General features: G+C 31.7%; 2 protein-coding genes across 3 annotated transcripts; one reads left to right on the plus strand and one right to left on the minus strand.

Moving 5' to 3' along the window:
* Positions 1-3071: 3071 nt before the first annotated feature.
* On the minus strand, positions 3072-3723 carry LOC114376556 (nuclear transcription factor Y subunit C-1-like). The gene has a single exon (XM_028334732.1). It carries the CDS (start codon positions 3636-3638, stop codon positions 3267-3269), a length of 372 nt encoding a protein of 123 aa, XP_028190533.1. The 5' UTR covers positions 3639-3723; the 3' UTR covers positions 3072-3266.
* Positions 3724-6624: 2901 nt separating this feature from the next.
* On the plus strand, positions 6625-11180 carry LOC114376549 (G-type lectin S-receptor-like serine/threonine-protein kinase At4g27290). Of its 2 annotated transcripts, none has more exons than XM_028334717.1 (7): positions 6625-8511; positions 8705-8767; positions 9443-9600; positions 9701-9911; positions 10055-10292; positions 10391-10541; positions 10634-10936. In XM_028334717.1, exons 1-7 carry the CDS (start codon positions 7206-7208, stop codon positions 10934-10936), a joined length of 2430 nt encoding a protein of 809 aa, XP_028190518.1. In that variant the 5' UTR covers positions 6625-7205. The 2 variants fall into 2 exon arrangements, with proteins under 2 accessions (XP_028190518.1, XP_028190517.1); XM_028334716.1 differs by having other exon boundaries at positions 6628-8511; positions 8633-8767; positions 10634-11180.
* The last annotated feature ends 4829 nt before the right edge of the window (positions 11181-16009 follow it).

Genomic DNA, 16009 nt, shown 5'->3' on the forward strand with positions numbered 1-16009 from the left:
GTCTATGGCAAGTATGCAATGATGGTTTTCTCAATCAAGAATGTTGTGAAATTTAGGATTTCTAGTCAATTTACATACCATTCAGAACATTGTTTCTCTTTCTTTTCTTGAAAAGGAAAAAATAAAATTCATTTCATAAACTAGCTACATTTACACAGATTTTTGCAGATGACCTCATTTCGCACAGTGAATCTATTGCATCATCTATCTTTTTCACCGATTCTTTCTTTGATGTCAGCTTATCAACAAGTATTCATAAAACATTGTTCTGTTAATTGACATTGTCTGTTGAAGAAAGATCATTTATCTATCTAACAAGTCAATTTAATTTTCACTTTAGGTAACTAAACGGTATTATCATCATCTAACAAAATGTAAATGTTATCAGCACTCAGCATGAATACACGAGCAATCTACCTTCTAAAGTTGTCCTCCTTCTGTACATATAATAACAGCAACCAATGATCACCCCAGAAATTAATCTGCTGTTACTTCAAGCATGATTCTCGGTAACAACAAGGTATCAGCCACAGTTGAGGGAAAGAGAACGTGAAAACTGAATAGTGTAAGTGTAAGAGTAACAAACATGTCCATCCACAACCAGTTTTCGACCACCCAAGATACAGCGTAAAATGTGGAAGGTGGGAAAGTTTTTTCTAAAAGGAATGGACAATAATAAGCCTAGCTGCAGTTGACTGGCATGGTAAGATAGCGATATAGCTAAGTGTCACTGTACTAGAAATTACTACATTGTTCCTATGATGAGTTTTATTTTTTTTTAAGTCTTTCCAGTAAATTAAAAATTTGATTATTAGTCGTCAGATAAAGTTTTTGTTGGATCATAACATATAGAATCATATAATAATTTCTAGTCATTATATATATACATGTCAAAGCAAATTTATTAAAAAAAATTCTACCCAAGTTTTTGTAATTAATTTACAATTTTTTATAACTTAAATATGTTTTTAATTTCTTTACTAAATATCTTGTTAGTTCCCCAGTAGTTAAAAATAATTGTTAATTGAACATCCAAACTGCCATAAATGAGGTAGAAGGAACTGATTTTTTTTTATAAATTTAAAAGATTAAAAAATACAGCTTTTAATTTTAAAGATTAAAAAAATTAAATTTAAGGGACTAAAAATATATTTAAATATTTTTTAATTATTTATTTTTGTGCACTACATGAATCGCGGGCTAACGATTTCAAAGAAGTTTGTGCCCAAAAAAAGATACAATATAATTTATAAGAGTTGATATTAAATGGAAAAATATATTTATAAGAACACCCAAAATGTTATTCAACACTTAAGGCGAGAAAAAAAAACACTACAAGGAAGAAAAATAACTATTACTAGAAAATATGAATGATCCAAGAGGGGGTGAATTAAATCCTCTTGAAATAAAAAAAAAACTACAGGAATTTGAAAAAAAAAACATTATATTTATAGCCAATGGCTTTGTGATACATATAAGCCATTCTGAAAGCTGTTTAATTTCCTTTTTCCTTGCCAGCTGGTGTGAAGGTATAAAATATAATTAATAAATATAATTAATACATTGTTAGTATGAGTTCTGCTGACTGGAGTTCAATTTGGACACTGTATGTTATGTATTTTTTTCTTTTTCTAATCTTTGATTTTGGCTGTATGTTTCTTGTCCCCAGTTAAGTGTCATCTTAACATAAAAGACTAACGCAGTTAAATTTGTATGAAACAATCCTTCAATAAAAGCTAATATTTTGAATAAATTATACACTCATTATCTTACTTCAAAGATGGGATCACACTATAAACAGGGAGATGATCATCTTGAATTACTTAAGAACTAGTGCTTTATATCCACCACAATGATGTACGTACGAGTTGTGTGACTTGCCGAGAGGGCAGGGACACAACATATTTTTCATAATTATCATGTCTGTAGTCTCATAATTTATTTTCATATAATGTTTTAGAATTTAGATATTGAAAAATATTGATATTCTAAGAACTTAATATCTAGGTGATTTATATCTACAAATAAAATAATATTGTTTAGTCTGATTTATGTATTTTTCGTAACGTAAATTATTTGATATAACTCTTAAAGGATTATGAGCAATATTAGATGATTTAAGCTCTTTTACTTGAAAGATCATGATTAAAGTATGTTAGTGGATCGAGGTAATAATCAGTTTAATATTAAATAAAGAAAAATCATTTACGATTATATCTAGAGTAGTTCTGGTAAATTGAGCCTCCAACACGTCCTATAACTCATCATCATTTCACAATTTTGAGCGTTTGTTTTCTTACCTTTACACATTTCTTGTTTTGTAGTTAATTTACATCAATTTATATTTATGCATAATCAATGAAAAAGATTCGATTTGATCCACCAATTACTTAAAAATTATATATATATATATATATATATATATATATATATATATATATATAAAACCTTTGAGTACAGTAAAGTTTTTGTAGACTCAACATTCGATCTTATCATTTTATTTACTACTGACACAAATTGATACGCTTCAATGAATAAACAAGTATCATGTTAGATTTCAACAAAAATCAAAGGAAAATGAGGTCAACCGATGGATAAGAAGGGGAATACAGCTAATGGTCATTTGAGTACTCCACATCAAACATTCTTTCAATCATAAAAAAAAAAAAAGGACTATGCCACCATTATTTCAAATATTTGATATGTTTTCCAATTCACATCGGCATCCACCCCTAAAAAACTTCATTTTTATCCATCTCCTCTTTGATTTTTTTTTATTTTTTACATTTTATCTTAAAAAATTCAACACCATGCTTTTCATAGAACCTGATTAGTGTAGTCATGCCCCGGGCTATGTTTCTTAGTACTCTCTAAATGTCTGAAAATGATTTTACTTGCCTGAAATCTACATTGGCATTTCTCTGCGTTACAAATCTTTTACTCTTTTAGCTAGCTGCACTGAAAGAATTTCATCAACACATATTAGGCACCATTGCTAAATCTTTTTTATTTAAGCAGCTGGTGGGACTTTTTTGTTGTATTATGACATTAAAAAACTTAAAAATTAACAATAACATAACGTTCCTGTGTATTAATTAAGGATCATAACACAACTTCATTTCATTCAAGTATGAGGATGCATAACCAACACATAAAGTTTTTACCTTAGCTATATCATACATATATATTTATATTACAATAATTACATAGCCATGTATAGAAATAGAACTCAAATTTTGTAGCTGCAGTATGTAGTGTAAGGTTGCTTAAGAGCAATCTATAGTTTCCACCTCCATGACATTTGTGGCACCACCAACTGCATGGCTTTCAGAACTGGAAACCAAAGTGATCAAAAAATCAAATATATCAGTGGCTATAACAGCAGAAGCCAAGTCCTCTTTGTGCAAAGTCCTCCTTTTGCCTTGGATGGCCATGATCCAGGACCTTCTAGTAAGTTCCTCAATGAAGAGCTCACAAGCCTTGGAGAAAATAATTGGAGCCTCACCTGATATCATCTTAACATCCTCCCCAGAATTCTTCATGATCTTCTTGATCCTTGCCAAGGGCAGTGAGTGGGGCCCTGTCCTTCCTGATACCCCACCACACAGTAACCCTGAATATGCACCAGCTTGTCTCATATTTGTTCTACTTCACTCCTATGTGTTTCTGAGTTAACTTCAGCTTTAGTAGTCTCTTAGTTGTAGCATCAGTGTCAAGTTTGAGTGTTATATATGCCATTTCCTTTGAAGCTTTCATAGTTTCACTCCAATAACATGGCCGGCCAAGCCTGCTTTAGCCGTCTAATTGGAACTCTAATAAATTAATTGGAGATTATGAATTCTTAATTAGACCCCTTGACTCCAAGACACTTACTGTATTTATTTATTTAAAAATTTGTTGCTTGTGTCAAGAAACATTAGGGATCCTGAAATTAAAAAGAGTATGTAATGATTTGTGACTGATTTCTTTGTAAAGTCTTATAAACAAAGGCTTAATTATTAAAATGTTTCCTTAATTATTTTTAAAGTTTAATTAAGTCTCTCAATTTTTAAAATATTTAATCAGATTCTTAATTTTTTCAAAATGTCTCAGTCAATTACTTTTCATACAATTGAATTTGACATGTTACAAATATAAATTTAGAAGTTCAATTTAGTCCTTTATTTATTTATTTAGTTCAATTTGATTATTTATTTATTTGATTTAATTTGATCCTTTAATTATTAAAAATTTTAATTTGATTTGTCTGCTATTTTTTGTAATGAAAAATAAGCTTATTTTATATCAGACATAAAAGCTGGGTAAATAAAATGGGAAATACAATTACTTGGTTGTTAAAAAATGATCTTAATGCTCTAACTAAACTATAAGCGATATTATTAGTTCACCTCCGATTAGTATGCTATTAAAAGGTTTAATGTTGGTTCCTCATTTTTCAAAATCGTCCCAATCTTCCTCTTTTTATTCATTTGAAATTAATATTATTACTGTTGTAAATATCGCGCGGTGATTCAGATCTGTGATCGAATACCGGTAGTTTTGAACTGATACTATTTAAATTTTAAATTATTAAATTTTAACCATTTAAAATATTAAATTGTTATAAATATTAAATTTTTATATTAGTAAATATTACTATAAACTAATTAAATAAATTTTCACAAATAAACTAATTAAATAATTTATTAAATTAAATTAATTAAATCTTTAACTCTATTAATTATGTAACGAAAGCTGACGGTTACCGTGTCTATTTGTACTTTCATTTCCTTTATTTTATGCACAAATCTTTGAAATCAGAAAACAAATTAAAAATAAATTGGTGTAAGATTTATAATTAAAAAATAAAAACAGAATAAAAACACGAAACAAAAGCAAAAATAAATGTCATCTAAAAAAATTTGAATCACACACAATTTTATAATATAACCTCACTATTCTTAATTTTTGGTGGTGAATGCTCACTTGTGCATGTAGTGGAGATAAATTCACAAATGGAGAATTACTAAAAGATTACGTCCCTTCACTGCTTTTGGAAGCTATATATTGATCAACAGTTCAACACCAATAGGAGAAGCTATTTCACATTTAAATGAGTAACATCCTTATATCTTCTTATATATAACTTTTAGAATAATGATGTACTAATGTTACATACGAGCAAGTGTAAACAAGAATCAAAGAAGAGTGAATTGTTGTTATGGAACTCGATTCATCGATCCTACTTGAAATGCTCAACGTGTGAGTTGTCTGACAATTGTTGTTTGTAGTAGTGTTCGTTTTCATTAGTGATTTTAAATTTAAATCTTAAGTGTATAGTTAATTTATTAAATATTTAGAACATGATAATTTTGTGTGTCCCTTTCAAATATGCATGTTGTCTTATAAAAATAAAAAACTTGATTGGTGACTATCAGTGCCTTAATGGACGGCCGAATTTTGCCAAAACTATGACTTAACTGCTTCTATCTTCCATTGAACTTTATTGTTGGTGTCTAAGCTTATGTAGCCTGGTCCTAGTTCACTAGTTCGCCCATACAATTAGTTTAATGAAAATTTACTTGTTGTTTTGCCATTAATTAAGAATTTAATTTTTATTTATTATTAATGTAAATTGTATATTATTAATTAATTAAAATAATTTTAAGTATAATTTTTTAGATAATTATTATACAAGTCAATAATTTTATCATACATGAATTCATAAATGGATAATAGTGTAAAAATATTATTTATTAGTTTAAAAGATCATCTAAAAAAAGTGTAAAAAATATTATACCGTTAATGCATCTTAGTTAATTTTTAATCTTAAAAAATTTAAGTTTTAAATTAAGCACACTGAAATTATTCTAATTAAATTATTTTTAATTTTAAAAATAAAATTTAAATTTTAAATTAAAAATACTATAATTAAAAATAATTCTGTCACACATAAAATTAAATCTCTGTTTGATAACTTTATGATTATTAAAACTTCAAATTTATTTTTAAATCATAAAAAAAGAGACAATCTAAATAAAGAGTCCCTTCCTCTTTATATATTTTACCTTTTCAATTATAAAGGTTTTACAACAAGTTGTTTGGTTTTTTTTTTTTTTCTCTCCAAACAAAATAGATGAAGAGACCCTTTTTTGCTCCCTCTCCCTTCTCTCAAACAAGAGAGGATATATATGCTTTTTATTTTATTCCCTTCCCACTCCTCACCTTCTCTATTAGTAGCTGTTAGCTGAGGATTATAATAAACGTGACCTTACTATGTGAAAGCCTTATGGTCCATTATGTATTAAAAAGAAATAAAAACAATTGATTGATAATGATTTGATTTGTGTAGACAAAACACAGAAGTGATCTGAGGCTCCTAAAAAGAATTGAAAGTAACTAGCATATGGAGTAAATTAATTCACACATGTGTCCCTTAAAAATTAGATAGAACATATAAATAAATTATTTCCAACTAAATACTATGGAGTATAATATTCTAACTTAACAAACAGATACAGATATTTTTTTCCAAAGTTTTTGGCCCACAAGAAAAGTGTTCTATACGTGATGATACATAGCCGTTTTCTTATGGACCAATTGAGCAGGTTCTTTGACTTGGGAGTCTCACGCTTCCAATCACTAAACTTTGCTTAAGCAATGTTTCAAAGGAAACCACCCTAGCAAATTGTTCTTTCCCACTCTCACTATGCCCACCTAAAACTATTTCTTTCTACTTTTCTTCTCTCCAATCACGTGTCCACGAGTGTTCCACGTTGTTTCTTAAGGAAACTGCACCCCAGTCCGTTAAGTCTCCTATTTACTACTTCTATAATTGTCACAACCACCCCCAACATGCCCCCGCTGTGTGATTTATAACAAGTAACGTATAATATTATTCTGTCCACAACCAACCTCACAAGTTGCATTTATTTGTTACTAAATGAATGCTTTTCACTGATTTGTTTACCCGTAAAACATCATGGTCATTCTTGTGTTCACACTTCACACAATCCAGTTTTTTTTTTTGAAGTGATAGAATGGTGACACCCCACTACTAGACAAGGGGTCAATAACATGTTGGGATTGTAAGCAGAGACTCACCCAGAACATCGCTGCAAAGACCTAAGCAATTTACAATCCAGGTTGTTTTTGCCTTTGGTATATCATGAATCACCATATATGTATGTAGCTGAAGTACCATAGTTCTCTTGAAAAGTTACAACATGAAGAACCATATTATGCCTTTTATGAGAATTATTTTCCTTTGTTATCACATACTTGTCTATCTTTCTGGAATTTCCTTGGCACTTGACTCAATTTCTCAAGACCTGTCCCTAAGTGATGATGGTAAAAACACCACCTTGGTTTCTAAAGATGGAACCTTTGAACTTGGATTTTTCACCCCAGGGAACTCCCAGAAACGTTACCTGGGAATTTGGTACAGGAAAATCCCTATTCAAACTGTGGTTTGGGTTGCAAACAGGCTCAATCCAATCAATGATTCATCTGGCATCTTGAGAATGAACCCAAGCACTGGGACCCTTGTCCTCACACATAATGGCACTGTTATTTGGTCTACAGCATCTATAAGAAGACCAGAGAGTCCAGTGGCACTTCTCTTAAATTCTGGCAATCTTGTGATAAGAGATGAGAAAGATGCAAACAGCGAGGACTATTTGTGGGAGAGCTTTAACTACCCTACTGATACTTTCTTACCTGAGATGAAGTTTGGTTGGGACTTGAGAACTGGTCTTAATAGGAAGCTAATAGCTTGGAAGAGTCCTGATGATCCATCTCCTAGTGACTTCTCTTTTGGTATGGTGCTCAATAACTACCCTGAAGCATACATGATGAAGGGTGATCAAAAGTTCTACCGAAGTGGACCATGGAATGGCTTGCATTCAAGTGGTTCACCACAAGTTAAGGCCAACCCCATTTATGACTTCAAGTTTGTTTCCAACAAGGATGAACTTTACTACACATACAGCCTTAAGAACTCGTCTATGATCTCAAGGTTGGTGCTAAATGCAACAAGCTACGTTCGTAAGCGGTATGTGTGGATTGAATCAAAGCAAAGATGGGAGGTGTACACTTCAGTGCCACTGGACTTATGTGACAGCTATTCCCTTTGTGGAGCTAATGCAAATTGTGTAATTTCAGATTCACCAGTGTGCCAATGTTTGCAAGGGTTCAAGCCTAAGTTACCTGAAGCATGGAGCTCAATGGATTGGTCTCATGGATGCATCCGCAATAAGGAATTAAGCTGTGAGAACAAGAACAAGGATGGATTTAACAAATTGACTTTGCTGAAAACGCCTGACACTACACATAGTTGGCTGGATCAGACCATTGGGTTAGAGGAATGCAAAGCCAAGTGCTTGGATAACTGTTCTTGTATGGCTTACGCGAATTCTGATATCAGTGGACAAGGAAGTGGCTGTGCTATGTGGTTTGGTGATCTAATTGATATTAGACAGTTCGCAGCTGGAGGCCAGGATGTATATGTTCGAATTGATGCTTCAGAATTAGGTAGGAACTTGGCTTTGCCACTAAGTATTAGTCTTTCTTCAAATAAATTTCTTAGCTAGGATACATTTTCATATGTGAATATTTATGTTACCTTTGCAAATTTGTGATCAAATTTAATTAGAACACGCCAATGAGGGCCACAAGAAGGGTGGAGTCCTAGTGGCAGTAACAGTTACTTTGGCCTTGGCTGCAGTTGCTGGAATACTAATAATACTTGGTTGGTGTTATAGAAAGAAATCACGTTGCAGTGTCAAAGGTAAAATTCACATTTCTGTTCCTGTTCTCATAAAGAAAAAATTCTTTGTATTGCTTTATTAATGTTTGTAGTATTTTATTAGATGTATGCATATTATTTGACAACCATACAGTGATCTGAAAAACAAAAACCATAGAAGTAAATAGTGTACAGGTTCCACTGAAGCTAATTTGGTTCACCTTCTTTGGTCAATAACTGCATGCTAAATAAGAATTTTGTTGAATTCAGTTTGAAATAACAGGACAAAAAGTTTTATGGACGTTGAAAAGTCATGACAAACACTTGTTCTGAATTCTTTCTTCAATGGAGGCTATTTATGATTGCAGCCAATTTATATAAATCATATTATGCACAGGACTTTTTTGTTTTTTCAGTTTTGTCTGGATAATGTGTTGGAAAAGGTAAATCAAAATGAACTTTTAATTGATTATCTCAAAATTAACTTAGTTAAAACTGAAACACTTTTTTCTGTGTATAGTTTCAACTTGGAGGTACTAGCTCTCTTGTTTCCTTAATTATTTCTTTGCATTTGAAGGAGGGAAAGTGGAATAACTCAGAGTAGGATATAAGAAATTTTCATTTTATCAAAAGATGAAATTCTAGTCCTTTCAAAAATTAAAAGAAATGTGCTGAAATGTTTATCACAATCTGAAACACCTACTTATACTATGTCAGAGAGATCAGACTTCAGTATCAAATCAAATCAAAACAGTGGAATGCAAGTGGATGATATGGACCTACCAGTTTTTGACTTGTCAACAATAGCTAAGGCCACTAGCAACTTCACAGTCAAGAACAAAATTGGAGAAGGTGGTTTTGGACCTGTATACAGGGTAATTTGCTTATAGATTATTATGGCATTAAGAATTGAGGAATAAAATGAAAACCTCTTGATTTCTTTCAAATGATCAATTTGAAAATTAAAATTTTCAGGGAAGTCTAACAGATGGGCAAGAAATTGCTGTGAAGAGGCTTTCAGCAAGCTCAGGACAAGGATTGACCGAATTCAAGAACGAAGTAAAATTGATTGCAAAACTTCAACACCGCAATCTTGTAAAGCTTCTTGGATGTTGCCTTGAAGGAGAGGAAAAAATGTTGGTTTATGAGTACATGCTTAATGGTAGCTTGGACTCATTTATTTTTGGTATGGATGCAAGGAATGAATTGTATTTTAAATGGTTAAGACTAGTTTCATGATTTGAGTAGCCCTTAACCACTTTCCACAGTAGAACAGTTTTTAACTGCATATAATCAAATTGATTTTTTTATGTGATGGAAATCTGGCAGATGAGCAAAGAAGTGGATCACTGGACTGGTCAAAGCGCTTCAACATTATATGTGGAATTGCCAAGGGCCTTCTCTATCTTCATCAGGATTCTAGACTAAGGATTATCCACAGAGATCTCAAAGCAAGTAATGTTTTACTTGACAGTGAGTTGAACCCCAAAATTTCTGATTTTGGCATGGCTAGAATTTTTGGTGTAGATCAGCAAGAAGGAAACACAAAGAGAATAGTTGGGACATAGTAAGTGAATAAATGTTTTTCCAATCAAGCTGAATTCATGACATCAATTTTCTCCTAGTTAAGGCCTTAAGAGCTGCATTTCAAAATGTGTTCTGCAGCGGTTACATGGCACCAGAATATGCAACTGATGGGCTATTTTCAGTGAAATCTGATGTTTTCAGCTTTGGAGTTTTACTGCTGGAGATTATATCAGGAAAAAGAAGTAGAGGATATTACAATCAGAACCACAGCCAGAATCTCATTGGCCATGTAAGTAATGAGAGACATATTGTAAACTCACATGTGTCAAAAATGTGTGTATCCTTTATGACAAGAAATTTTAAATTTTTAATGTCTTTCAGGCATGGAAACTATGGAAAGAAGGAAGACCACTAGAACTGATAGATAAAAGCATAGAAGACTCGAGTTCTCTATCGCAAATGTTGCATTGCATTCATGTTAGTCTCTTGTGTGTTCAACAGAATCCAGAGGATAGGCCTGGAATGTCTAGTGTGCTCCTAATGTTAGTGAGTGAGCTTGAATTGCCTGAGCCAAAACAGCCAGGATTCTTTGGAAAATATTCAGGTGAAGCAGACTCCTCCACAAGTAAGCAGCAACTAAGTTCCACAAATGAAATAACCATTACCTTATTAGAAGCGCGTTGATACATTCTTTGCTAGTCACATTCATCATCTACTTTGTATAGACGCATTATATTGTGTTAGACTCAAGGTCAAGGACTATATTCTCTCACTCTTTCTTCCTTCTGTGTGAAGTTGTGATTAAGCATACTGATGTTGAAACAGAACACTCAAAACATGGTAGCGCGTGAAGAACTGCAAATATTATATCACAAAAAAAAGAATAAATTGGCCTCAAAAGTAACCAATAAATCAAATTTGTGGTTTCCTACTTTTTCCATATATACCTTGAAACTGGGTCAGACTCTTGCTTTCAAGTCAATAATACCATGAATTCTCTGTAACTACTAGTCTTGTTTGAGAAGATATAACAACTTGTTAACATCATGTGTTTACTAAATTATCATTTTCTATGTTTCTTTCTTTTCTAGATGTTAAAAGAACAAATAATTAAAAATCTAGCTGGGTTGAGATAACACAAGCTACGATGCTTCAAAATTACCAAGCTTTTAAACTAATCTAGAAAAGGTCTGAAATCAAGTTCACCAATCCTTAAGTAGAAAGTTAGAGCGATTTTGATACTGTTTAGTGTGTATGGATTAATTAGTTTTTAGAATAAACACTTTTTTTTTATGTAACTTCCTGAAAGAAATTTTCAGAAAAGAAATTATTAATTCACCTGAAATAAGTGTTTCCAAACATGTCTCTAAATGAAGCTATTCTACAAAAACCATCATTATTAGCTTCTAGATGTACTCTGTAATTAAATTGTTTAGCATGAGGCCGAGCCATCTTTCAGCATTATGGCGAACATCTCAACAATCACATCAAGGTTTTGTTATTGGCCTGGTTCTATATCTGACTAAAGCGGAGTCAGAAAAGCAGAAAGATTCAATGACACTTATGCACGACAAGTTCTAATAAGTGTGTTCTTACTTCTTGGAATACTATTTGCAACCTCAAATCCCTTTGTAAGTAAAGTTTTTTCACTCTAGAGCCTCTGAGACAATTTATAAAATGAAATAAGCACTAATAGGGAAGTGAGCTTGAGTTATTTTTAACTTGAGGTTTGGCCATTTGGGATTTAACAATGTGTTAACGACTGGGGACAATGAATTTTCCTTAAACAGCGTTCTGGCTAATTGAGATTTTTGGTGTACAATGACGATTTTAAAATATGGTTGTGATTTCATCACAATCTTTAGTATTGTAGGAAATTGTAAATAATGTAGTTGATGTGATCTTAATAGCGGCTGTAATAGTTATGAAGACTCCCGAAACTTTGAGGCGGGGGCTAAAATTACAATTATGAACCATTTTTTAAAACCTTGACGATAATAAAATTCAAACATAAGACTTTAATTATACAAACCAACTACATAAATCTCGTATAGTGAGAGGTTAATTGAGATTTGTGTGAGACTCTATCATCAAATTAACACAAATGTTAGCCACCCCACAAGCATCGGGGACCATATATCACTTTGCCTGCAGAGAAATTCAAAATTCCATCACAGCTTTGTATAAAACTAAAACCAATTAAAAGCTATGATAAAATAAGTTGTTATCCTCAACTCTTATCTTATTTTTGCTTAACATGCAAAGAACTTCCGTTTTCTTCAACTGGGCCTACAATTTCATATCCTCTTAACTTCCCAAAAACGTGACATCATAAAGAGTGAATGGACAAGGAACTTTAACAATTTTTTTCCCCTTGATCAACAAATGATGTAGAAATACTAGAATTATGAAAAAGCAATTTAAAAGGTGAACACTAGTCACTTGTTAGCTTTCAACCTTCATGCTTAGCAACGACGCCATTTCTAGTTTCAGCCCTCTCATGCACTTTACAGTTAATCCCTTTTGAATTTCTTGTAAGCTAAAAGTCTAAAAACCCAAATTTAGACGCCGCGTACGTCCACACTCCACACTAAAAAAACATAGCCACAAAATTGACCTTCACCCTAGCTAGGAAATCAAGTTATAGCTGGCAAGAGCAAAATAAAGAAAAAGAGGAAGAGAATCAAGATTTGTTGTGAATGGACCACAATATATTTAGAGAGGAGCAAAAAGTCTCTCCACTAGGATGCTGTCCTTATCGTGTAGAATTAGGTGTTATCCATCTTTCACGGGTCCAATCAAATCATAAGTTCCCCAAAATCTTAGGTTATTTATCCACATCTTATATATATATATATATACATTACGTTAATTACAGTTTTATTTTGCACTATGGAATTGAACCTAAGGGAGAACAAATCTCCTCTATTGTTCATTTGTATGCCGAATGCATATGTAGCTAACCATGTGCAATTGCAATTGCATACGAAGAATTTGGTGTAAAAAGATATATATATATATATATAGATGCAGTAGATATGCTTTGTACCAAACATTGTTTAAAGATTCCCAGGTTGGTTCCTTCTCTGGGATTGAGTGATTTGACGTCTAATAGAATATTAATTTGACTATATGAATTAATAATTAACCATGCACGAAGCAATATATGAATAGAAGTACGTATGATTTATGAATATATATATATATATATAAAACGCTAATTTTTCTGTAACCAAAATATTGTTTTTTTCACTGTTCATATCATCATTCTTCCTCTAATTAATTTCTATACCAAACAATGCAACTAAAGAAGTTTGTTGCCTCTCTTTCTCTTTCACTCAAATCAAATGCACTCTAAAATTAACTCACCAACGCACATATGCATATACACATATATGAAACATATATTAATTAAGCATGAATTTAGCAATTATTTAAGTCCAACTCCTTGTATACTTTGTGACGGTTTTTGACCATTTAGCGAAAGATATCATTCCTCTCATATATATTTATTTATTTGTTTTGGTAGTCACAATGGAAGGGTTGTGTAGTAAGATGGGGGCAGACAAAGGTGAAGAGATGAAGCAGGTGCAAAATAGTAAGCTTCATAAAGAAGCAAGCCTATGACTTTGAAGTTTGAACATAATTGGTGCATACATTGAATCAGTCAAGCAAAAGCCATTTTTCATCTTTGTATAGTGCATGGCTTGTGAGTTGTGTGCTGTGACCCTTTTGCGTATAGATACTCTTCTTAGGAATCGTGAAGCAAGTTAACAACATAATAATAATCCTAAAAATTAATAATGGCACCATGGTCGGTTTCTGATTGTGCAAGGGAATGGAAAATTTTCTTTTATTGTCCTCTCAAAGTGGAATTGTGAACTGTGAAGAAAAAAAAAAATGTTGCCTTGCTCCTTTTTAATTACTTGAACGCATGCATATAACTCGTGCCCTTCGACCCCAGATGCTTCTCTGGGACACATTTAAATTTTATATAATGCAAAAAAGTGTGGCTCATCATTCTAAACAGAGGCTTGAAGTACATTTTCAGGTTTATTGATGGAAAATAAATCAATGTAACACACGTCGGTAGGTGAGTTCAGAGAGTTTTAACTAATGCCGGGGTAACAATATGATGACGCTGAACCAATTTTTGGAGACTTTGCGCCAAATCTGGAAGACAAAATAAAGCTAAATGTTAATTTTTCATAATTTTATTGACTATTTATAGGCCATGACTTTGTCATTGCATCCAAGGAAGGCAATATCATTATATGACATATGTTGGACTTACGTATTCTTCAATATAGGCATGTGAGAACAGCTAAATTTGCAATGGAGTATCACTTTACCAATTAAATTATAATATGTATCGTATTTGCTTCTCTATCTCTCTGCCTCTTAATTGTTGCCATATAATCTGAATTTCACATGTCAAACAAAATAGTTTGTATATTTTTTTTTTGGGTACAGAAAACAGTTTGTAGTTTAATAATTATGTATGAACACTAATAATATAATGGTTTGAATTAAATTTATAGGAGTTATTAGTTAATTCAACGGGAGCTAGTTAAACTTAATCTACAAGCGACTGAAGCCCTGGTCAAAGGATACGACCAAAGAAGGTTTGAAAACTAGCTAGGAGAGATCTTATCCTAACAAATTAATAATGCTATTTCTATAATATATTTTTTTCAACAATAACCACACAAGGAGAGATCTCAATTACCAGGAACTATAAATAACCAAGACAATCAACTATCATTTCTAAACAATCAATTATCCTGTAGTCCAGTGACACAAAAAATTGATAATCATATCGATTATCGTAAGTAATAGAATTAATTATCATAGCCATTAATTCAATCAATCATCTCTGGCACTCTAGCAACACTTGTGTTTGAAATGAAAGGATTATTTTAGGTAAGTAAACTTAATAACAGGCGTGTGTCCGGTTTCCATGATATTTCTCACCATCGTGATGTATTTACATAAGTTACTTAATTTTAAATAATATTGTTGAAGTGTTTTTTAGTGAAACATATGATGTAGAATTACTTATATAAACATTGTTATTTATATAAATAAATTATTGTTTAACAACATTATACCATAAATAATATATTTAAACATTCATTTTAATAATTTTAACACATTTTAAAATACTCGCAAAATTATAATAAACAATTTATATAAGAAATTATGTATTTTAAGATACTCTAATGCGACTTGAGGAGTGTTTTATAATTGATTGATCTCGATTGAACGTGAATCCCTTAACCTTCTTGAGTCATGCTTCATTTTTAGGAAAGTGTGAAATAAATGCTAATAAAATAGTAAACAAAAAACAAAAAAAAAAAACCCACACGCATGCTAAATCTCACCGTGTATTTAAAAACACGATACTAACATGAAAAATCACATTCACTAAAAACAATATAAAAAATCATATTCACTAAAAATAATATAAAGTAGCTTCCGTGTATTTTATACTTTTTAAAATTTAAATATAGAGAGTATCATCCACATTTCAAAATTAGTTCCAAACACATACTCACCCATTTTAGCATGGCTATATACACAAATCACAATCGTTAACAAACATTAGGGTTCCAACAATATTTACCCATAAATTTAGCTCAGCAAGTATGTGATACGTTATCTAATTCTTTTTGTTGATGTCAAACCCGAAATCGTAGAAAAGTCAAACGCCATCAACCTAATTCAGCAATTGCTGCAAATTCTATGAACACTTAA

This window comes from Glycine soja, chromosome 11 (genome assembly GCF_004193775.1).
Source record: "Glycine soja cultivar W05 chromosome 11, ASM419377v2, whole genome shotgun sequence".
NCBI lineage: Eukaryota > Viridiplantae > Streptophyta > Magnoliopsida > Fabales > Fabaceae > Glycine > Glycine soja.

Coding starts and splice junctions, on each gene's coding strand:
- LOC114376556 (XM_028334732.1), bottom strand. CDS start 3,638: ATGAGACAAGCTGGTGCATATTCAGGGTTACTGTGTGGTGGGGTATCA.
- LOC114376549 (XM_028334716.1), top strand. CDS start 7,206: ATGAAGAACCATATTATGCCTTTTATGAGAATTATTTTCCTTTGTTAT. Junction 8,512..8,632: donor AATTGATGCTTCAGAATTAG/GTAGGAACTTGG, acceptor AAATTTAATTAG/AACACGCCAATGAGGGCCAC. Junction 10,542..10,633: donor GCCAGAATCTCATTGGCCAT/GTAAGTAATGAG, acceptor AATGTCTTTCAG/GCATGGAAACTATGGAAAGA.